This window comes from Pezoporus occidentalis, unplaced genomic scaffold, assembly GCF_034315485.1.
Source record: "Pezoporus occidentalis ecotype Australia unplaced genomic scaffold, CSIRO_AGI_Poc_V1 ctg11, whole genome shotgun sequence".
NCBI lineage: Eukaryota > Metazoa > Chordata > Aves > Psittaciformes > Psittacidae > Pezoporus > Pezoporus occidentalis.
Window position 1 is genome coordinate 5612112 of NW_026912886.1, and position 25234 is coordinate 5637345.

The following is a 25234-nucleotide window of genomic DNA, read 5'->3' on the forward strand; positions in this document are numbered from 1 at the left end:
TGTACATATAGTTATATACATACACATATATGGATAAACAGACATCATACATGTGCATATATACATATATGTGTATAGAGAGCTGTATAACGTCTATGTACATATATGCATATGTTATACATACATATATAGCAAGGTTATATACAGTTATATTGCATATAATGTTACATATTGCTTATATATGTATATATAATGTTATATATGTTATAGAACTATATTTGTTGTTGAGATCAAACCATCCCTAAGGAGCCTCAGGGGATGTAAGTGGTTTGCAGTCCTGTGTGCATCTGTGGGGAGTTTCATCCTGTTCTTCAGCCCCATCACTTTTGGCAGAAGGGTTGTGGTTGCTTCTATTCCCGTCTTCACACAGACATACCCTATATAGACACCTCCCATTCAAGCTCCCAAAAGCCTTCCATGTACTTATGACAGCCATTAATTTAAATATAAAAAGCTGCTGCACCCCAGCAACATTGCAGCACTTGAAGGTACACCTGAGGCTCGAGCACAGCCTCTGCAGCAGGGCTGCTCTCAGTGCTGGGAGGCATCAGACACTCTGTGGCCACTTTGTAGGTTTATCTTTTGTTTGGTTTTTTCTTTCTATCTGTGCATGACTTTAATGGATAAACTCTCAGGGGTCAGAAGCACTTGTACTACACATGCCTATTGATTTCCAAAAGGGAAGTGACTGATGAACTGCTGCAGGTCCAGCTCTAGAAGACACCCAAGTGCTGCTTGACCCAGTGTTCTCCGCACGCCTGCAGGCAGTGACTCCCCCAGCAGAGCAAGGGCAGCAGAGACAAAGATGAATGTCTCATCTTGCCTGTAATGCACAACAGAAACAGGCTTTCATGAAAAACAGAGTGCAGACCAAGACAGAAAAGGCAACAGTCATTTCCAAAGGTCACACATACTGTTTCTTTATGGCAAGTTTGCCTTCTATGACTGACAAAAGCAGGACCGATCAAGTGTCTTCCAACAGACCTGGATTAAAAATGAAGTCATGTTACTTGGAGAGCTGACAGTCCCACCAGAAATAATAGAAGCTGCTGACAGTTCTGGCTTCTCGATAAAAAGCATCTTCCCACATCATTGTCAAAATTGCTTCTCTGGTATGGGCATAAAATAAGGCATTATTTGAATGGAAATGTTAATGGCGAAGAGATACAAATCATACTGGTCTGTGGTAAAAATACACTGTAGCTGAAAAATGTGTTCTTGTTTCTCATATGCATGAAAATATATGTTTGTATAAACAAGATTTGCATATCTATTCATATCTCTATATATTTATGTATAACTCTACGCATGTGTTGTACATGTCAGTAGCTAAAAATACTTGGTAATCAGTCCTTCCTCTAAGAGCGAACGGTTGGCGTGATGCACCAAAGGCTGTTGTGCAGGATTTGACTATCTTTCCATACATAAAGGTTGTAACATAGCAACCATTGTTTTCTGCACATAAGACACTATTTCTAAGCTAATTGTCACTGCCTTTATTAGTTGCTGCTGTTACGCTCCTGAGCTGGATGAGGAGCACAGCGGCTTTGATCGACCACAGTTTTGATGAAGCTGGCCATGGAGAAGAGCCATTGCAAACAAGGTCTTACCCTCTGATGGCATTTCAGATGGCCTCGCTGAGATGGCAAGCTGTGCCTGGGCATTCAAGAGCCCACAGCCTGAGGACATGCTGCAAACCCTGAGCTGCAGGCAGTCAGCTCTTGTACTATGCCATGTGTATATATAAATATACACATGCAAACTATATATAGACACACAATCCCTGTGTGCACATTGGGATGAAGAATTCCAGCTCTCAATATTCAAAACAACTTTCTTGCTTTGCTTAAAGGACCAAAGAGGTTGACTCCAAGGGACTGTAGCTGTAGCATCCAGCTGCTGAGTCTGGATAATCAACACTATCACAGCACTGCTGGTGGAAAATGGGGGTGTCCACACAGGAGCTGACACCAGCGGGAATACCATGAGAGTATCCTGTGATTGCTTCCGTGAGAGAGGAGAAGGAAGGGAGTCGAACATAACAAGTACCAACCAAACGATGTCCCTTCAGCAGGCACCATCCCTGGAGAGGCACTGGCTGGCAGGTTGGGGATGGGATGGGGATTGGCCTGTGGCTGCAAAGGCCAGCACAGTCCCACAGCCATGGCCAGGCAGGCGTCTGAACAGGGCATTGGGGCACCACTGGGCTGGTGGCTGGCGGGGCTGGCGGGTGCAATGCAAACAAAGGGTTATATAAATGTAAAAGCATTTTATATAAGCCTATTTTATCTGCACATCACATATTTAGAACACCTATTTCTACTGGAAACACTAAAACCGTGTTACATAAGAGCTCATGTAAGTCCTTTGGCTTAAGGTTTGGGCAGGGGGAGGGGTTGGTTCAGGCTTGGTGCATTCAGGCTGTGTCTTATAATCAGAGCAGCCAAAAGGAGTCTTGAAATCCTTTTTGCTTTCACTCCACACTGCCCTGACAATAGCAGAATACTGCACCTGGGGGGAGTTTCCCTCAGTGCTGCCTTCGTATTCAGAAACATTCATTGGTAATGCTGTGGATGTGTTGCCAACATAGCAGAGGCAGCAGCTCACACTGCCTGGCCAGCATCCCGACATCCGGGCTGCAATAGCAGGCAGGAACACCACTGACATCACCCGAGCGACTGCGGCGTGTTCTCAGAAATTGAAAACCCCATTAACTGGAACTGACTATTTAGCAATATAAAATGACTTACGTTGGCATTTGTGCAATAGCGTTTTCTAATGAATTAATGATTCCCCAAGCCCACCTCTGAGGGAAAAGAGGGAAGGATGGTGATGATGGCCATAAAATACATGTACAACTGCACTGGAGGAAGCTGAGTCACTCTGGATGCATGGCCACCTTGGGCTAGCTCTGCTGTGGCTGTGAAAAGGTTTGTTTCCTGTCACATGCCAGAACAAACCTCTTTGGGTTGTGATAAAACTGCACTGTACTGTGCTGCTGGGCCATGGATGCGCATGGGCTCTGTACGTTACAGCTTCAGCAGGGCTTTACAGCAGGGCTCTTGGAGGAAGGCAGTCTCTGCCTGCACAGAGGTGCTGTGGTGGCCACTGCCAGCAATGTGTGGTGGGCTCCAGCACCGCCATGGCAAACAAGTCCTTAAGCAGTGGCTGGATGCTGGTCCCACCTCAGCTTCCCAGCCCTAGAAACTCCAAAAAGAGAGAAGTGGAAGATCCTACCTCACAGTGGTGATGCCATCCCTGAGACCTCTTCACTGGCCCAGGTCATGAATGCTACCTGTGCCATAGGGCGCTGCTCCCTGGCACACTTTGCTCTCCCAAAGGAGCAGCACTGAGCTCTCATCTGAATGCTACCTTCAATCACTACCACTGCTGCAATTCTCCCTGCAACTGCTCCATATTCAGATGACGTGGTTCATTAGTTTCTATAAATGGCCATGACATTGCATAGATTTTAGGGACAAAGTAAGATCTGAAGCTCTAAATGACTTTTTCCTTACCTTAAGGCTTCTTGCAAGGTGACTCAAACTCAAGCATCTGGTAGAGCCCAGGTGTTTCCACCCCAGCCAGCACCCTCCTCTGGCACCTTCCATTTTCCCTGCTGTAAAGTGGAAAAGCCAAGATACAAATTTCCTAGGAGGAAAGCAGTTAACACCTGAGCATGCTGCAAAGCCTTTTGAGCCTTTCCTTCCCTCACCAGGAAGCGAGGGTGGCTTAAACTGATTGAGAACAATCTCAGTCCCTTATTTCTGTGGGCTCTGCAATGGGAGTGGGGTGGTGTGCGGCAGCGAGATGGTGTCCCTGACACCCGGAGGCAAATGCCCTGATGGAAAACTACCCAAAGGCAAGAGCATTGGAGTCTCTGGCTTGTTTTTTACAACAGCTTCATGAGCATTTTAAGGAGAAGGCAGGGGAAGACCGGTGTGCTGTGCTGATGCCCTGCTGCCACTGTCCTCACAGGGTGCCTGTGCTGGCCAGCAGGAGCTTTCCCAAGCCCCCCTGGCTGCTCAGCACTGTGCTCCCAGGGGACAGGGGCAGTGCCCTGCCTGCATGCCCAGCTTCCCACAGCGGCACATCCCTGCTCCAATAGCTGAAGCAAAGTCTTCTCATCCTTCACTTGAGGCAGACACTGCAAATTGGATTAAAGTGGTGCCTGGAGAGATTTCTACCTCCGAACATTTGAAACTAACATGAACACGAAACTGACTCCCCTCTGGCATGCAGGGGGCTCCCCAGCTCTGGCTCCCCAGGTTTGAAGCCAGCTCTCCTGTGACACTACCAGCAGTTGACAAAATTCATGTCAAAACCTGCAATAGTGAAGAATTTCAGCTTACAAAGATGCCTTTTCAATCTCTGCTTTGACAAACATTGTACTGGGGCTGACTGTTAAAGGAGCTGGGCATCCTCCTGAGCTCTTGGGCCTGGCAAGCCACCAACTCCAGCTGATTATTTCACTTTAAGCACTCCATCATCTTCTGTTATTTCTCACCTGCCATAAAAGTCAAGCGACGTAGTGAACATCTGTGATGTTCATGGATGAGCATTTTGACAGTTTTATGGACCTGTAGAGCAAATCTGTCTCACTGAGCATGGAAGAATTGAAACCAAGGCAACAGGAAACACTAATCAGGCTGGCATCCTCAGGACCCAGATCATCTGCAACACTGATGAGGAAAGTAACCTGCAGGTACACCAGGGAAAGCCAGTGGAGCCCAGCTGCAAAGCCACAGGACCCGCATGGTGCTGGGCAGAGCTTTCCTTCCTCTGCTGAAAGGCTGCAGAGCATTACAGTGATGCCTGTCAAGCTGTGATCCAACTGGGAGACCACCAGATGACCGAGGAGAATTGCTCTGCGTTAACCAGCCCAGCAGATTAAAGCTGATGACACGGTCCTCATCCAGGGACCGTTTTGCATTCGATTCTGCATTGACAAACACCCATGACTGGTACAATGTACACAGCAGATTCAATTTGACCGTGGAAGGTTAAAAAGTGGATAGCAGTACGGACTCATGGAAAAGATTCAGTTTTATTGTATCTTAAGGAATAAACCAGTTTGGTTTAGCCTCAGAGATTTTATTACGCATTTTCTAATGGCTCAGTGAACTCATACATTAAGGAGTTAGGGCTGAGTTCATGCTTGCTTCTGAGCATGGCCTACATGTGCTGGAGAATGGGACTTTGTAATGTAAAGCTCTCTCATGAGCCCACCACATTCTCCCAGGCTGAAACCAGCCTCTGGCACCCAACCTTTCCCTGCTTGCAGAGGAGCAGAAATGCCTCAGTGATGGGTGTGTGAGGGTTTCAATGAGCTGCCAAGCACCCATCAGCAGCAAAACCTCTGGTGGTCACAAACCAGCTACTGGCACTGGGATCCAGCTCCTTGTCTGCAGAGACCTGCCAGCCCTGCCGTAAATCTGCACCAGTAACTGCTGCTGTCAGCCCCTGAAAGGAAGAGACAGTTAGCAAGAGAAAAACACTGTTTGGTTTTTACTTTGTCTGCGGCTGGAAGGGAGCCATGGATCACAGCTCGGAGAGCAGGAGAGAAATACAGCTCCCTGGTGACAGCCGAGCTGTGAAATAGAGCTGCCTCTTGCTGCTTGGCAGCGCCTGCGAGGTCATATCAATTAAATAAATGTGATGCCAGGTTGATGTGCTGCAGGGAATGGTTTATGACCTTCATCCGGTGAGAAAGGGAGAAGGCAGGTGTTGAGAGAAGGTGAGCGAACACATTGGAGTAAATAGCCATAATCAGTCATATTTTGGGAACACAAAACACCAGCCTGCTGCCAGCACAGTCACGCTGCCTCTGCCTCAGGGCTTTGGTGGGTCCTATAGGCACATGGAAACCGGGTGTTCACCCCCGGACAGCCCCCATGTGAGAACCTCCCAGCACCCTCTGCCCAGGCAGCCCTGCAGCCCCACTCTGACCAGTTTTCCAACATGTTTTCACTGGGGTTATTTTAATCTCCCTGTTTCCCATTGTGTTTTTCCTCCTGCCCATGCCAACACAGACTGATTCCTGGCAGGCAGGGTGGAAATCTCCTCCCCGGGCCACACCAGCATTCTTGAGGATGAGCTGGACCCTGCTCTGGTCACTCCTGGCTCCTCTCCATGCAGGCACTGGTACCTGCTGCTGGCCCCAAACCCCTACCATGGCCAAATGCCTGCTTCACATCAAGCCATTCTGTGTGTGTTCATCCAGCTACTAAATGGCTCAAGCAGCTCTGTGCTTCCATATTTTGCTCTGTGACAACTGAAGAACCAAAAAACCTGCTTTGCTGCTGACATAGTTTGCTTCTACTGGGACAAGAGAAGGGATGCAAGGTACTGATGAGCTATCCAAGAGTCATACACAAATGCTAGCAGTCAGTTTTTGGCAGCTGCAAAGTGTGAGCTGCTCAGTGGCTGCCCAGTTGTTACAGCTCCACTTTGGACTTCAGGGTTTGCTTCACTCCTGGATTTCCTCTGTCCTGGATGAAGAACCTCCTTGACCTGTATAGGTCCCTAAGCCAGCCACGGTGAGGTTTTGTATCTAGTCTCGCTAGAAACTGATGCTGCATGCTGGGTGATGTGGTTAGCAAGGCCAATGGAAATATGGACAGAAGTGCCAGAAATACCCAAAGAACATTCCTGTCCACTCTGCACTCCAACAGCTGCATAGACCTGCACCTTGCTGCTTCACAGGGCTATGTGTACAAAACTGAGAGACTCAAACAACTGAGAGTCTCTCTGCATAAAGCAAGAAAAACAAAATGATGGAAAAATCAGTGAAATATCATACGCAAGGGTGCAAAAGATAATGTATTACATGGAAGTAATGCAACCTTTCAATATGTGTCAACATCAAATTAACTAAGAGACTGTAGCATTAGCAGAAAAAGATCTGAGGCAGACATAACAAAAGAAAACACAAACCTATCTACTTTCTTAATCACAGGCTTTAAAAATGTCTCTGCTAGCTATCCAGCTATTTAAAGAGCTGTACCATTTAAATCTATATCCAAACACAGAAGTCACAATAAATCTGTCATGCAGTTATTCAGGTCTATGGCTTTAAATGATTAAAAACGATAAAATTCATGACAGATGTTAAATGGAAACACTGTTCCTCTACAGCCTCTAGCACTGAAGATTTAAGCTCTAATCCAGTCTGAACAGCACCCGGAAGAACAAGACAATGTCCTTTTATTGACAGAGTCTGGGTTTGGAGCATCAGTTTCTGAAGCCTGAGCTGCAAAGTAAAAGCGTGTCTAAGGATCAACCATTTGGTAAAGCAGAAATTCTGCCCTGGCTACACCTGCAGTACAGACACCTTGGGAAAGATGCTGTGGGGATGGTGGCATAGGAAAATGACTGGGTTTATACTGACCTTGCACCAGCCATGGTGGGATTGGGATGGCAAAAAAGCTTCCATGCTGCACAGCACCAGAGCCTTGGGGTATGGCTTGAGGAACAAACCAGGTATAAAGGAAAGCCTATATCACATCTATTCTGAAAGTGGCCAGCAACCTTTAACCAAGCAGGCAGGGGATCACCACATGCCTTGGGCTGCACTCAGCCATGAATGGTTACTACAAGTCTATGAGAAGTCTAAACCAGAAGTTACAATAAATCATGTAAGATCCAGAGCAGGAGCCTTGCTGCACTGCTGCAGCCCTGCAGGTAATCACAGCCCAGCACCTTTATTCCATCAGCAAGGGAACCAAAGCTGAGGAGGTGAGTGGGTTGTCAAAGGCAATAGTATCACTGGCTCTAAAGCCAGACAAGTCATAAGTTTCCTGTCCCACATGCAACTGCGAAAAGCAGACTTTTGTATTTCATACCACACATAACAGCCAGGCCGGGTGACATAAAGGTTAAGTGATTTTGGCTGCAGTAGACCAGCACACAGATTACAAGAGGAATTTTATTATCAGAGTTCTCTATAGAAGGGCTGCTTTGCAGTCAGGATGCAACAGACGGATTCCAGAGAAAAGCCAATGATGTTATATGTGCCTGCTGCTGCCTATTGAGACAGCTATTTGCAGAGCACGGCCATACGTGGCTATCACCATGTCCACATGGGCTACCAGGGCAGAGCTCCCCCTGCACATGGTGCATGCAAATCACCTTATCAGTGATGTTAATTCTCAGTCAAAAGAAGTCATTGAACTTTTCAACAGTCAATATTTTAAGGAGTTCTCAAATAGCACTTGGAGTAAGCAGATAACCACTTTAAATATAGAGACACGGGAATGGAAGCCCAAGAGTGCTAGTGATCTGGATTATTTGCTTGTTGCTAAATACCCTGCAGCATTACTTCCCAGGTTGTTCCGCTCACTGACGCAAACAGTGGCAGAACAACAAACAGGAATTTGCAGGATTTTGTAAGAATTGAGGTAACTCAAAAGAATAAGGAGCAAATTGGTACAGGGTTGCTTTGCTCAGGATTGCACCTTTGGAGGAAGGAGGACAGTTTACTGTTCAATTACATATAAACCCTAAGTGAAGGCTTGACAAGCACTTCTAAAAAACCTCAGCAACAGAAAAGCAACATGAGTATATATAAAGATGACTTGCGAGAGCAGATTTAGTTCAAGGATGCTTTTCCCCTCTATTGATACCCAGAAATAACATGCACCACAGCATGTCACCGAATTCCTCAGGACCCCACGTACAGTTCTCTGTGGTTTGTGGTATATGTGCCTGTAGAATAGGGAATGGAAGTCCACATATGGAAAAACTTGTTACCTCTGACTATCACAGAGTTTAGAAGGGACAGAAAAAGACAGCAAAGATAGCCCCAGAATAACATCAGTTCCATATGGAAGAAAAACTCTCCAGGAAGAAGCCTCCCCTCTGTAAAAAAAAGGTATTAAAAACCTGTTTGTAAATTAACACCTCCAGGCAATAAGCCAGACTGAAGCGAGAACTTCACAAGGCTTTAAATGTACCAGCCACGCTTCTAAGAACTGCTACAGCTTGGAAAAAGCAAGGGTAAGGTAATAGAAAAACAAAGTAAATCAAGGCATACAACATCAGCTGTAGGCAGCAGAGCTACTGCTGCAGGTCAATGCTGTCCTGCTGACCAGGGCCATGAAGGAAACTCATGCTGTACTCATACCACTAAGTCGCATGGGCAAAGTCTCATATAAATAGCTAAGGTTATATATAGCAACTCTCATTTAATTATAATTAAATACAATTGTGAGGAAGTGACCATGACTGACAACTCCTGATCAGAACAAACTGTTCAGCATTGTGCCACTCTGCAATTATTAGATCCCATGTGATGGCAGAGCACATGTAAAATGCTCTGTCCTGGTCTGTTCCGTAAGGGTAAACATCACCTCTTTTAGCTGAAGCTCTTGTTGGATATATTTTAAAATGCTGCCTTTCAACCAAAGACCACAGAGAGAAGAAAAGGTATTTTGAAGACATTTAGTATCCTCATTCCTTATTGCTTTTTTGTTAAATAAGGGTGTTCCATTTTACTTGGCAAGTACATTGGCATGGAACAGCAGCCCCTTTATCTAGCTCATAATTAAAGCCTCTTCCATAATTTGTTTTTAAAGACATATCAGCTGCTAGGTCATAGCCAAAGGGTTACACATGTAACTGGCCTAGGATGGGCACAACTGGTGAGTGTGGGACAAAAACCATCTTTCACCTGCTGGGAGCATTCCATGAAAACCTGCTCTTTCCCACAGACTGCTCTCCTAAGGCAGGACTCCTGTGCCTTGTCAAGGGAGAAACCAGCACCACGCTCAGTATCTTCACTTTCTAGCAGTAGATTTCACTTTGCCTTACAAAGCACTTTTACTCTGTTTAACCATCTCCACACAGGGAATTACTCCCAAGTCATAGGCCTGACTGCCTAGCTGAAACCGCCAACAACGAAACCCATCTAGGAGAGCAGGGTTTTCACCAAAGCAGCCAGCAGTGCCTGTACAGCATTGCTTCCCCAGTGCAAGTAGAAGTCCAAGGCAGTGAGAAGCACTGTGCTGGATTTAAGCCCCGTGCTAGCATCTCCCTTTTTGAGTTTAAAAATGTTCCCTTTCCACCATTAGAGACTTCTTAAGTTCCACTGAGTGTCACTGGTGTGCTTAAAAACTAAACTAATAAAAAAGATTCATTTGCCAAAGATGTGTTTTCAAGCTGAAATTTGTTTCCAGTTTCTAAGCACTTCCCACCCACTGCTTTCCATCTCTGTAAAACCTACCACAGTCCCCTGCCCAGGAGAAAAGGCAATGAGCTATTTCCTCCTCCCCGCAGCCCCATACATACAAACTGATGTACCTAAGCATTCACATGCCATACCCAAAGACATACTTTGGGGCCCATCTCCCCAGGTGACCACTGTCTGCCATGTTGAAGGGCAGCTCCTTGCTGTATGCAAATTGCATCTGTGCTACTTACCAGAGGAGGAGGGATGGAAAAATTGGAAGAACTAAGATACCATCATGGAAAAAGCTGCAGTTTGCCAAAAGATGTAGCTTTATTGTGTAGCTAATTAGCTCCCCCAGGAACAGCTCTGATGGGAGGAACTGGAAGAGAAATACATCTTAGGGCTTGCTGCAACAGAGACCTGATCTGCACATTTTGAAAACCCCATAGGAATTACCTGGTTATACTCCTTGTGCAAAGTGCTTGACAGACTCTTAGGTGAAGGACCTGCATCAACACCTTCACTCCATGTTGCCAACAACATGAAGATGCTTACAGCAGCTTTTCTGCTTTAACACTGTTATGTTTAAAAAGTTGATAGAACAGTAAAGCTCACTTACACCTGCAAGTCAGCTGTATGTTCAACAAAACATGGTTATTGATGCTATGCACACTCACACTCCCATAGTCACACCATTACACAAGGTTCTCTTCAACACAGGCCATGTGCACTGGGACAAAGTTATATTTCTGGAGGCTCCTTCCACTAGGGCGCTACACCCCCTGCAAGCAACACATCTAGGGCAGACTCCCAGGGAAGGCAATTCCTCATGTTTCCCTGAGCATCTTGTAGAGGGAGTGCTGCCTTTCACAACGCAACATGACAGCAGCAGCTCTTTATCTTACATTGCACAAAGCAACACCAGTCGTTTTTGCTGGCCATGTTTTTATTTGTTCTTTGTTTTAAACAGGGGAGCCAATGATACATCCAGTATTTCAAAAAATCAGAAGGTGAAACAAATTTTCAGAAGACTGAGATGCTACATGCTATATTTAACCTAATTTTAGTCATGCTTGCTTTTGAGGGGGGTTGGGAGCGGGACAGGAATCATTCAGTAAAAACATACAGTAAAAACAAAATGTCTCACCATATAGAACTTTAACCTACAGTAATGTTGTACCTTAATTATTTCCATGCACACAACTAACATTACAAAATCTTAAAAAATGAACACAATTAAGACTTCTAGGAGCATTTGATAATAAAGCAGTTCCTAATTTCTTTTGTTGAGATCAAGCACCTCCAATTACAAATTCCTATACACAGTGAGTGCTTTCATTGAAATGAAAACTAAGAAATAAAAATAAAAAGAATGTATTTGATAGCCTCAGAATAAGCCGATGTTAATATATATCCAGCTATGTAGGCAATAAAACCATAGTGCTAAACAGAAACTTTTATCTGAAAAGTAACTCAAAAATTAAGTTGACTTTCTATAATTACAGAAATATACTTATTTGCTAAAATAAATAAAAGTGCTGCATATTAACACTTCACTATAAAGAATGCATACCAGAACATTTATAAATATTGAATGATTTTCAATAAGAATAGCTACTACAATAATGCTGGCTAAATAGAAGTGCATAATGAGAAGCACTATGGGTGGTTAATGTTTTGCCACATACTGCTGTTACCTTGAGGTAGATAACACATGCGTACCAAATTCTGCATTCATTTCAGTTGCTGCTGGTATCATGTGTCTAAGAAATGTGTACAGTATGAAAAACTCTAAAATACGCATGAATGAAAAAATGTTTTGGGAAAAATAGATATTTTCATGCAGTTATGTACAGTCTCACTGTGTAAATTTCAAGGCAAGGTTCTTTTTCTGCAAAACATGGACACTGTTTTACTGAGAGAATGGTTTTTTTACTTGGTTTAGTGCATTTTTTTTGTTACCTCCTGCATTTTGCATTATTTTGCTCTATTCTTTAATTTTGTGTGCAAACGACATGCCAGTTTAAAAACAAAACTAACTTATGTATAGAAAGTAATTCTGGATTGTAAAAACAATGGTAAACAGAAAACTAATGAAATCCATACCAAAATTACACCGTCTGATTCAAGTAAAAAAATTACTTACACTAGTAATAAAAAAAGACAAACACATCTCATGAATATAAAAGAAATGTCTGCTGAGTGTTTTAATTTAGATGTTTCAGAATGCTGCTGTACGTTTTGTGGGGAATCTGGGGAGATGACTTCATAGCAGAAGGCGTTAATGTGGCCTGTATTGATTTCAGCGGCGAACCAACGGGGCTGTGAAACTGAGGAATACCTATAGCTTCAAGCTGCTTGTTGAAGAGGAGCTCTCCACTGTTACTGAGAAAGCTCTCTTCTCTTTCCTTCTCCCCAAGCTTCCCCTCTTCTACTGGCTCAGGTTCTAGCATTTCAGCATCTTCTTTCTTACTAAAAAATTTGTCCAAATAACTGGTGTAAGTATTTTCTTTTTCAACTTGTTCATCCTTCCTTACTTCGCAACAAAACTGGTCTATGAGGAAGCACTCCTCCCCACTACTTACAAACTGACTGTCCCAGGAGGTTTGGTACAGAGCTTCTAACTGTGCCAAATTAGCCATTCCTTTCTCCTGCTTCTCTCTGCTTACTGACTTTGATATTAATCCTTTCAACTCTATTTGAGACACTGAGCTATTCAAGTCATTTAATTTATCAACATCAGTAGACTCGTGCTGTAAACTAAGCTGAATGGTTTCTGCTATAAAGGAATCAAAGTCAAATCCTTGATTCTTCTCCCTTTCTTTTTCAACAAGTTGCTGTGATGCTTCCTCAAGCGCTATCTGAGCTTTCACCAACCCATTCTTTTCACATTTAGACTTGCCTTTCTTATCAGACTTTTCCTTGCTCTGTTCCTTCCAGTTTGAAAGATCTATAATAAGCTTGGGCTCATAGTAATGGTTAACTTCACTGTCTCGCCAAACTAAATTATCTAGGTATGAAGATGACCTCATTTTGTAATTACAAGTGTGACTACATTCCAGATCACAATACTTGTTTTCATGGTGATCTGAATACTGCCAGCAAGGCTCAGTAGAGAAGTGGGTGTCAAAGGCAGGATCCTCCAGATACTTTTCACGATCTCCATCCAAGTATTTGCGAGGATCTACTTGCACTTCTTCCTCGTCAGTAACATCAGAGAGAGCCCTTGGATCACGCTGAACTTCATCAGCTTCATAGTTATTATGAATAGGCCAGTCATGGTCTGAAAACTGACTTTCATGGTATCTGTAAAACAATTTCCTAAGTGTTAGCAGCTAAAAACCAGTCTTCTCACTCCCAAGACAGAGAGAGTTAAGTTTAGAAATTCTCTTACAGAATAATGACAATTTAACACAGATAAAATTTTTTCCTCAATTCACTGGGTACATCCTCCAGGCTTTTAAATTAATCTGGCATAAAGCAATCCTCATACACACATCTGAGAGATTTATATCCAGAATTATGTATGACAACTCACTTCATTTACAGAACTCTTCCTTAAAGTGTGTTAAGCTGACTTTCAATGACTATTGTCAATCTATTAACTATAACATGCACTAAGCATTGGATGAGACATTCACGCTTAAAACTGTTTTAGAGAAACATTTTTGGGGAAAAAAGTAATGGGGAGATTAGCTTTAGATTCTAGACTGCCGAGTGCATCTCAGGAACGCATCAGCATTGCCAAGTCACTCTCATGAATTATAAACCCAATGACAAGGCACTGCCTATAAGGGAAAAGTTTATTCTCAGGTCAACTTGACAAGAAACAAGCAGAAAAGGAAGTTATGCCCATGAAGCAGCATTACTTCGAGCACGTAACCATTCACTAAGTGATAAATTTACCTTTCCCAATTATAAATATGGCTGTGACTTTCATCCATCAGCAGAATATCATCAACTTCATCTTCAATGTGAAAAGGATGACTTGAAATAGGCTCATCCGTTGGAAAGGAATAAATACTCATATAAGGATGGGACAAAGCTTCTTCTGCTGTCAATCGATCCATGGGACTAAATGTCAAAATTTGCTCCAGAAAGTCCAGTGCTGCAGCAAAAAAGTTATAGTAAATAGAAGAGAAATGACATTTCAGACATCTAGAATTTAAGATTAAGGTCCAGAACTTTGCTCTAAAGGTGTGCATTTGCTTGAAAATAGCCACCTGTGAAGTATCAGCTCTTGACAGTTTACTGCAAAATATGCATTCTGTAGCCATAAGAAAGCTAGAAGAGCAGAGGTCAAACCTACGACCAACAACAATTTAACTTAAAGCAGGAAAATATACTAAGAGACGGAACGCTTCAAGCAGAATCAGTATCCACCTACAGCTACCAGGAAACACTGCTGTCAGTTCACTTGAGACACTTCTGGAAACATCTGAAAGACAGCTGTTTCATACTGACTCCATTCCAGTGCTCCCTCATATTTAGGAGGCCAGCGTCTCAAAATAGAGCAATTCCAGTGTAAACAGGTCCAGCAGAGATTCACATTTCCACTCCAAAGATGACCAAGTAGCTATCATGCAAGCAGATAATCCCGCTTCAGAGAACGTAGAGATTCTTCTCACTGACACTTGCTATTAACAATCACACACATTCACTATTTTATGATTTGGAAATACAGGAAGTACTTTTTTTTAATTACTTACCTTCAGGACTGATGCCTGGAAGCAACTGAGTTAAAGGTTTATGTGGCTCAGTCATATCGTTTCTAATGTAAACTGGAATTACATTGAGAAGCTCCTGACGGTCCTCCTCATGTACGACAGGAATTGATTCTAGAATCAACTGCATCTGTTCAAGTTCATGCGCACCTAAGCACCCAGAGAAAACACAAGCTGCTATTTCAACTTCAAACAATCCTGATCCCTGTATATGAAAAGCATGTTAAAATTTTGTGCTGAGTAGCTATTTTCAGCAGAAGACTATTATCTCCCACAACAGAGGAAAGGCTCGAGTTCTAAATTTGACTGATAAATGCTAAGAGCTCTCAAAAATGCAGTAGCATATGAAGAATTACAGCGCTGCTACACACAGATAAAATGACCCAACCTTAAGGTTTTGCAAGAACGTCTTCAAGACGCAGTACTCTACAGCAACAACCTATCTTTTTGTTATATACTATACTACTGCAATCCTCCTCTTTGAAGTGATCCACTTAATGGATTCAATATTTGACCTCACTTTGACTTTTATGTCCCTTATTAATAAAACCAGAGGTTTAGCTCAGCAAGAGATCTTACAGGACACAGCCATTTGTATTCATATACTGTGTTAGGACTGAAATTATAGCATACTTTTAGCATTACTGAAATCTCCTTGGGTAAGAACCACATAGCAGGTCAATTCCAAATAATGGACAGCATCTATATGCTGTACCAATGTAGCTGGAACACCCAGAAATACAGCTTGTCTACCTCAGTTTATTGTTCAGCTCAAAGAAGCACACAGCACCCTAGAAAGTCAACTAGCAGATTAAACTACATAGAATTATTTGATGCCAGTGTTTCTCTCCTTCACCAGGCAGCTCTGGGAGATCAGTTATACCGATGCATGTGACATTAAATGCAAAAATAAATGGAGATGGAGTCTATGCAGTTCACTTCAGCAATCTGCACTGGACATCCAACCAACACATCTGCCAGATGACTTAAAGAAAAGCCAAGACAAAGCCACTGCAGAAAACATGACCCCAAATGAATTTTGGTTACTAAGACCAAGTTGGAAAAACCCCAGAATTCTAGCTCACTGCACAGCTATTGAACCAATAAAAACTTTTGGCAAATACCAACACTACACAAAACCAAAAGCCAAAATGCTAGCAGCTGCAATCACTCTATGCTGAGCACTGAAATCTGCAGACTTTCTCTGTTTCACTATCCTCTAGCAGAACTGCTTGATGCAATGGAAACGTAATAAATCTCTTATCAGTTGAGCATTTAATACACTGAATTTTACTGCAACTGTTAGTAACTCAAAGTTAGCAACTCACTGCAAGTTAAGAAAAGCCTCTTTGCATATTAGTTGCTGATTTCTATCAGCAATTTATACAATTAATGATTAACCATTATCATGAATTTTAATTAATTAAAATAATGATTCCAAGGTGACAGAAATTCATTAATAGTACTTAATGGGAAAAGCTCTCAATTTCATTACCTTGACATACAAAGGTAAGAATTAATGCAGAGATGCGATTTTAGTCCACATGTACCTAAAGGAATGTGACCTTTAAAAGGTGAGCTCAGTTCTAAGGAGGTTTTTTCTGTATTACTCCAGTAATTTAGACCAAGAGAAGCAAATCCAAGAGTGAGCTTGAATAAGGCAGCCACTGTTGAGGCTCCAGGGTGCACAGAAAGTAAGCATGTCAGGGGTTTACTCTAGACTAGCTCATCTGCTTCCATGGACTGAATGCCTAACAGCAGGTGGAGCCTATGGGGTGATCTCCTACAATGCAAATGACAGTTTGATTTTATCTAAAAAGAGGTTACACATTTCCCTGGGATGCCACACTAAATTTTAAATCTTAAGTCTCCTTCCTAGACCACTGAAACAAAAGTCAGGCCGAACGAACCTGCAGATGACAAAAAAAATTGGGAATGGGGAAAAAAGGGTCACTCTTCTGTAATTTAACATAAAAAAGTGAGATGTGATTAGGCTGACTGTATTTTAAAAAAAAATCTTTATATAATGCTCAGGGCAGTCATAATCCTCAGACAGTCCCTGGATAAACCAGTTCACTAAAACACATGTATTTAGTACACTTCATAGGGATACAATAAATTTAGCTTAACCTAATTACAGACAGCTTTCCATACAGGAGTACTACGTCAAATTGCGATCTATATACACACTGGTATGAGTAACAAAAATTGAAACATCTTTTGCTTTACAAGTACATTGATTTTAATTTGCTTATATAAATGCATGATAATATAGCATATCCTGATAGTCAGTGACTAGTGCTATTACCCATGAGAAACAACCTTTCTGGAGGAAGATAATTATGCAGTACCACTCCTTGTAGCAATACATACACATATTTTTATTCTACCCACCTGCAAAGAGGGTTTTCCCAGTCAGCATTTCAGCAAAGATGCAACCTGCAGCCCACATGTCAATGGCTTTAGTGTAGTTGTTAGGAGAAAGCAAAAGACGGGGCGATCTGTACCATTTAGTAACCAATCCTTCAGAAAGATGGCCCTAAATTGATTAAAAAATGAAAAGAGGTTACTTAGATTTTTAAGAGTTATGGGGTTTTTAATTACTTGTTTTTATTTTTTAATACACAATTACAAGATGCTTTGGTCTCAAGGTCCTACCATGTGCCTCCTGCTGTGCCTTTCTGCCTTTTAAAATATAACAGCTGTATCTTTACAAGTGCACAGCAACAATGCTGAAATACCACACCATTTATTATGAGGTACTGCAAATGAGGTACTGCAGCAAAACTTTCTTATTCCCAGATGCCAAATAAACACAGAGATTATAACAAACTCTTCTGTGAAACATCTAAACCAGGAAGACAGTAACTCTAAATCAATCCCAGGAAGTAGCCCCACTTGTACACTATGAATGCACCACATAAACTTGCCTACGGCTTCTGGTAGTTATGCCTCTAAATGTTGCTCTTAATCTTGGGTCCTGTATTCATTGCTAAAAATCTGCTTTTCTGAACACAGATAGTAAAAAAAGAAGTTTTATGCTTGCACTAGTCCTGTCTGAGACAAAACATATCATCAGAAATAGATCTGCTTTACTTTATTCACAAGCATCCAGTTCTACTGTATGATTTCTAACATGATATCCCATCCGCTAACAAGACCTTCCACAGACTATCTACCTCTGTGAAAGGGAGAAAAACACTAAGAAGGCACAACTGTGAGTGCGTCACTTGAATATTCCCACTCTTCACATACCTTGTGGGAATAATGAGGATCCATGATTCGTGCAAGACCAAAGTCACCAATCTTCAGCACCAAGTCTTCAGTATTAATGAAAAGATTAGCCGGTTTGAGATCTCTATGCAGAACATTTGCAGAGTGAATATACTTGAGCCCACGTAGCAGCTGGTACATGAAAAGTCTAGCATGATCTTCCAGTAAAGGGCCTTGCTCTAGTAGATTAGCCAGATCTGTCTCCATGTATTCCTGAACAATGTAAACACAGTTCAATTCTGTAAGGGAGCCCACATCATCTGTTAACTGGCTTCCACTAGGACCAAGGATTTCAAATACTTTGACAATGTTATCGTGGTCAAGTCTTCTAATAATTTTGATCTCACGTAGAGCATGTTTAACACTCTGAGGATCTGTAAGGACAATTTTCTTGACAGCCACTCTTTTGTCACAGTCATTATCGACAGCAGAAAAAACTAAGCCATTTCCACCACAGCCTAGTGGTTTTAAGTCCATATACCGAGAGCCCAGATCAAATCCATGAATGTTCATGAGACTTTCAAATTTTTCTGCCATGTTTAAATTCTTTACTTTTCTCTTTTCTCAAACTACTAAGCTTCTGTAAACACGCGGAGACACTTCCACTGGTATCTGAAGGAAAGGTCTTACGGAAAGGGAGAAGAAACACTTGGCTTTGACTGCAAGATGGTTTCTTGACACTCTCATTTCATTATGAGCCAGCCAGGCCTGTTGTGTCCCCTTGAATTTAGAGCTCGTAAGCTCTAGAACTCAAACCGAGCATAAGATAGAAAGATTGCAGCATTCATAGTTCAAGAAAGGTGCAGCATTTCTGCAGACATTGAAGAAAATACTCACAAGAAACTCAAACGGAATGAAATGACATACTATGCACTCAGCTCTACTGGGCTAAACTGGTTAACATTTAACAAAAATGTGAATAAATATGCACATAATAGGCTTCTATTAACATCCTCCTCCTCACAGTGCAGATACATTCAGTGTTGGACTGGTCCTGAGCAGCATCATTCTATGGTGCTGGTAAGCACTACTTTTTCTCTTCTTCCTCCTTTTTCTCTCCTTTGTTTACAGTCTAGTTAAATGGGAAACTGGCAGCTCTTGATTTACAAAAGATGCCTTCTGTTAATGATCAGGTGGCTCCAGCTCACCACAATCACAATCAAAGCTACCATCCATTTTACTCCGTGACAACCTGAAAAGCAGAGAAAAAATACATCAGTATTCCAGCACATACACAAGTCTTCCTCTTCCCCCAACTACTTAAGTCTCCCTAAATATACAACTTCAGTGCTTAGCTACAAAATAAGGAATGATCATAAAAGCTGAACTAACCAGAAACAGCATAGGCTTTTCATACTCTGGGAGGAAAACCAATGATAATCACCAACCATCATTTATAAACAAGTATTGTGAAAGTTTTAGATATAATCTACTGAGAATATACAGCATACAACGAAAAATCTTACAGAATCTTAATAAAGAAGGGAATATCACAGAAAACTTGGTAATTCTCCAACATAGCTGTTAAGACAAGTGAGAAACACTCATATCCTGCACCTTAGTCACTAAATTCTGGAATAATTCTTTCCACTAAAGTTTTACTCAAAGCCAAAATCTGACTATTTCATCATAATAAGAGATTACTGGGTACCATTCACACAAAAAGGGTAATGGTTTGTGCACTCCTAGTATTTATTGACTTTCCAGAATATACAGCACACATCCAATGCCACTTATAAAGCTTAAATCCTTGTGGTTTTGGATTAAGTTTACTAACAAATCAAATCATAATTTGGCCCCTCTAAATTAACTGCTACAGGAATCGCAGGGGTAATTCCTACATATTAGACAAATATTACCTTATCAATTATCTGTCACTTATGCAACCTAGATTACAAAGAGAAACAGCAAGTACATTTTACACAATAACTGGTACATTCTATAACCATTTCTCCATACATATGTGCATTTTCGGAAATTATTTTTGAATAGTCTAATGAATGCACCTACTACTTATGAAAACAAAAGTGATAATTTCCTTGGTAAATGCCCTTATTTGCTGCAGCAGAATGCAGTCATAAAGACCACAGGTTGCATTTTGTGCACAACATCCTAATTTCTTTTAAAAGCTCAAAGATACCACAAAGAGTCAGAGGCATACCTTACACACTGTGGCAAGATTTGGGCAATTCCATTATAAGTCACTTGCATGTTCTTCCCCCACAACTATAGGTCACATCAAACCACTAAATGTCTTCTGTTCAACCTTAGATTAACTCATTTCAGCTCTTCATCCAGTTCTCTAAGCTCTCCAAACTACCCCAGTACTTTAGAATTTAATTGTACAAATGTTCTCCCTTAAAACCGTGCTGGCACTTCAGTGGGGCAAACCGGACCAAGCAAAACAAGTCTCCCCACTCTCAACCGGGCAGCAAGAGCAGCTGACAAATTATTAACATATTGGAAATAATGGCCTCAATTCACTAAAGTAATCAGAATTGCATGCAGGAAAAAAAAATAAAGGCAGGCACACTGGCAAGCAGAAACAAAACTGTTTCACGACATTTAAACATTACCATTCCTTAGGCTCAAGCCTGACTGCCACCAAGACACACAGCCCCAGTGCCCCAGCTCTCCCTCCCTCCTGCCCCACACCACCTGCCTGCAGGTGTTTGTACAGCCACATAGCAAACACAGCAAAGAAGGAGCAAACAGATGCTATCGCCTGCTGGGGTTTGCGTTTTTTTTTCAGTAAAGATCACCAAATAGAGTATCTCTAAATTGAAAAGCATTCAGCTGCGCTCCACTGATGTGGTACAGTACCCTGCCAGAAGGGTGATCTTCAAAGCTTTCTTTACTCAGCAAGTATAACTATTGCCTTGAGATTCCTTTCTCCGCATGCTGCCAAAAGCCCTAATTTTAGAGTTATTATAACCTTCACACAAACATAATGAGGTAACACTGTTACTTTCCCCAAAACTACCTTGAATTTGTATCAGCATTAAGAAACCAGCATAGGGACCCTTACAATATACACGCATCTTCTTAAAGAAAAAGGATGAAATTTACCCTAAAGAACTCTTTGTTCACAATCATAAAACCCAGAAGTCTAGCCTCTTGATTTTTCATTTTATTTCTTTAAACCTAAAAATACTTTCTCATTCACATACACCACTTTCAGGCTCTCATTCTGAGCTGCTGCCTGTAAAAGAGTTTACATCAACCCAGCCCATTTCCCTTTCATTGTCAAGCCCCTGCAAAAAAATGTTATGGAAATTCACTTTTGTAGCTCACACTAACACTTTAAATTCATGTTAACATGAATTGCATTAATGCAATGATATATATTATAGATTATATAATTACATTTATATAATGTTAGTATAACATATAATAATATAGTATCATGTTAACAGAAGTCCAAGGCCTCTGTTCAAATACCCTGCAATAAGCTGTGGTTTATATCCTGGGGACCATCTAAACCCAGTTGTATTCTTCCCCATAATTAGGCTTATTGTTTCACATTGCTGATGGCTTCAATATGCAGCCATACCAAAGAGGTCTGCACCAGCTGGGTCACACATCTGAAACCTCTCTTTTAGCTAGTTCCATAAAACAGCACAGGAACAGATTCAGAAAGATGCCTATGAGCAGCAAGGTGTAAGATCTGCCGACTGCTTCACTGTAATTCAGATTTTATCCCTGTTATGACTAAACAAAGGCAGCAGCAAAAGTGCAACACAAAAGCAGTAATGACATTACTGCTTTCAAGGAGAAAGGGAATTATGGCCCACTTGCTTACTGAAGAAGGAGTCCTAAAATTTTCATTCTGTATCTCTGAAATGATGCATTTTTAATCAGTTTATACTATATCCTTCCACTAGATGACCATTAATCCAGAAAGCACGTAATGATTTTCAGCATCAGTGATTTAGCTAAGAAAACAAATATTGACAACACAAGCAACCCATCACAGCCTTCAATTTGACCTGATCCTCCAACAAACTTCCTTGATCCTGCTACAAAACTTTCTACGCAACTCAGGAGCAAATTACTTAATCCCAAAGCCACAGAAAGCAGGGCCCAGCTATCATTCATAAAAGGATCTAGTCCTAGCAAGCTGACCAAGAGTACATCACACGAATAGGATGAGGACAACTGGAGATTGTCCTAGCAAAAATGCCCCACTACTAAAGCATATTAAGATTCAGTAATTGAGAATGATGTTTTGTTTACTGCCACTGAAAATTCTACTCTGGAAATGTAATAGATGACAGTGCTGTAGCAGGTTCATATATCCTTGTCTACACAGTAAAATCCTGCTTCTAAGCTAATGCCACACCTACACCCATCTTCTTCACATTAAAGACAACACGCTTCTTCCACTACACCCGTTGCATCTCTCACTTAGCACAGCCCTCTGCTCACATGCTTAGTTCCTTCGCTGCCATCACCCGTGACCTGGCCCCCCTGCCATGACTGCAGCTCCCAGAGCATTGCCTGTGCCAGGGGCCAGGGAAGCTGCTGAACTAGTTTCCCCATCATGAGTTAATAGCAAACAGACATTTAAGACAAACAGTCCTGGGGACCAGAAGCAGACAGGAGGGAGGGAAAATAAAAAGTTAACTCCAAACTTTCTTCCACTCTAAGATAATAGTTATTTAAAGGGTAATCAACCAGAAGGAATCAAGGCTTTCCTCAAGCCAAAAGTGAGCTCAAAATAACATATTCTCCTTTGGGTTTTACTGAGATTTTTCAACTTGGAAAATAATGAGGTGGTTTTTAAAAATGCTACTATTTACAAAGAGTGACACCAACACCTGTTCAGTTTATACACTTTCAGTTTCAATGAAAGTCATAACGGTCAGTCCAACTGTCTGTCTTGAAAATACACACTAAAACAAACATGACAAACTCCTCTTTAGTTGTGCTCTGACCACCTGGACTATAGTATCAAGAAAAAGAGGGATTTATAACCCCAATGCCTGCTGAACAGGCTATTCACACAGGCACTTCTGTTTCCATTTAGCCTAAACTGTCACCTTCCCAAGACTACCGTTTTGTGTAAGCAATACTTTCATTCCTTCCTCCCACAAAGTTTAAAGAGGGAAACACAAAGACACTAGTTTCTTAAGTGCTTTACAACTATGCTTTTAAAACTGGTTCTTGGGAGAAGGCAACTGAAGTGACCCACAGAAGGGCTGTCATCTTTGACATTATCCCTAGTGCTGGCAGACATCATCACACTCGACTGGCTTCATGCATTATGCAAACAGCCCCTTCAATTCGAGCTCAACTTCTGCACGTGGATTTATCACAGTTTTCAGGAAACAGGATGTACACTGAAACACAGTCAAGTATGAGGCGTTTACTTTTCCAGATACAAATAAGACAGACAGATACCAGTTAATCTGATTATGCAGACCACATAATGATCAAATCATTACTCACAAGACAAAGACCAAGAATGACTAATGACATATTATACAACCTGCCAAGTACTATCCCTTTGACTATAAAAATACGGGGTGCAGAAGTATTTTTTTAGATCAGCCACGTTGCAGTCAGTAGGCAGAGTGAGTCACCGTCCAACTCACCAAACTGCTGCTTTTCTACAGCCTCCTACTTGCTCCCCACACTGTTTAGGGAACTCTGTGCTGGCAGTCAGCAAATGTTACTATTAGTTTATAAATCTTCTGAGGGCTCTGTAAAAGCACACAAAAATCCACTGCGTTTTTCTGTATCAGAAATAAAAGTAGTTTGGTTCTGCCTTCGGATAATTCAATGAAAACTCACCACTGAAGAAGCCTATCATCAGCTAAGCACATCCTTCTGCACATCGGCAGATCTGCTACCGTGTGCTGTTCCACTGAACAGTTACCTAGTCAAGAGCAAATTAAGGATAACAACCACACTGCAAGGACTGAGCCTGAGAGAGGCTGAAATGAAAGTTCCTGCTTCAGCTTTACAGCACACGTTTTCTGCAGCTGATTACCAAACAAAAATCTACCTCTGCTGTAAGCCTGGAATTTGTAACTGGTTTATGAACTGTCACAGTGTTATTTTTACACATACACACATATATATATTCATACATACATAAAAAAAAAGCTTGTTGGCAAAAGCACTTTTATCAACGTTTGCATGAGCCGTACGATAACACGTCAACCACCGTTTCTTTTTCCATGACAGTTAACTTCACTATTGTCAGGCTGATCTAAAATGGCACTGAATTAACCAGATACTCATCATACAGAGCCAAAGCGTGTGCCTTTGCCTGCCTAGCCAAGGGTACCTGTTCTTCCAAACCCCGATACTCGAGCAGCCTCCCTTCAAGCTATTTTCATCGGGCGTTTCAAGCTACTTATGGGAAGTATTCAGTCCCTTTTTCCACAAAAGGCGCTGGAGGTTACAGGGAGCCTGCGGGCGCGCTGGCTGCAGGAGCCGGCGGTACCTGTCCCCATGCCTTCCGGCACGGCGGCTGCAGAACAGCGCCCAGTGCCCCGCGGGGAGCCGCCGGCGGCACCCAATTCAGCAGCAAAACTTCCGCAGACTTGGCAGAGCCGGGCCCGCCGCCAGCCCGCAGCCGTCCCGGCAGAGGACATCCTTCCTCCCGCCGCCCCTCCGGGACGGGACGGCTTCGCCCGCCAGCGCCGCTCCTCCGAACACCGGCGAATGCTCAGGCAGAGGGGACCCTCGCCCGGGGCCACGGCCGGGAAAAGGGAGCATCAGCCCGGCCCCAGCCGCACCGCCCTCGGCCAGCGGACCCGGCAGCCCGCCGCAGGCGGAGCCTTACCCCCTACCTTCAAACGCCCTTCAGGGCGCCGCCGCCGCCGGGCCCGCTCCGGCGGGAAACCGACCCTCAGGGCCCTCGGGGCCGCTGGCAGCGCCCCGCTCGCAGCATCGCGAGGCCGCCCCCGCCCGCCCTGCTTGCGGCCGCTCGTCCCCCTCAGCCCCGGGGCCGCCTCTGCCCCCGGGCGGCAGCCGCCGCAGTGCGGAGAGGCCGGGCCAGGCCCCGGCGGAGCAGGGGAAAGGGGGTGACGCGGACCGCAGCGGGCCGGGGGGCGCC

The 25234-nt window shown here is 42.7% G+C and overlaps 1 protein-coding gene and 1 long non-coding RNA gene across 4 annotated transcripts in view; both read right to left on the reverse strand.

Moving 5' to 3' along the window:
• Nucleotides 1–301: 301 nt before the first annotated feature.
• LOC134168583 (uncharacterized) lies at nucleotides 302–3999 on the reverse strand. Its single transcript, XR_009966595.1, has 2 exons — nucleotides 3519–3999; nucleotides 302–823 (listed from the first exon to the last, which is right to left on the reverse strand). It is a non-coding gene; the product is annotated as an uncharacterized LOC134168583 (long non-coding RNA).
• A 7097-nt stretch (nucleotides 4000–11096) lies between these two features.
• The window catches only part of MAPK6 (mitogen-activated protein kinase 6), a 28724-nt gene continuing 14586 nt past the window's right edge, over nucleotides 11097–25234 (reverse strand). For all 3 annotated transcript variants that reach the window (XM_062628389.1, XM_062628379.1, XM_062628374.1), the window contains 5 exons: nucleotides 18148–19357; nucleotides 17287–17431; nucleotides 14878–15042; nucleotides 14075–14276; nucleotides 11097–13474 (listed from right to left, as the gene is read on the reverse strand). In XM_062628389.1, the coding sequence (XP_062484373.1) occupies nucleotides 12376–13474; nucleotides 14075–14276; nucleotides 14878–15042; nucleotides 17287–17431; nucleotides 18148–18702 (2166 nt within the window). In that variant the 5' untranslated portion in view covers nucleotides 18703–19357 and the 3' untranslated portion in view covers nucleotides 11097–12375. The remainder of the gene's footprint in view (nucleotides 13475–14074; nucleotides 14277–14877; nucleotides 15043–17286; nucleotides 17432–18147; nucleotides 19358–25234) is intronic.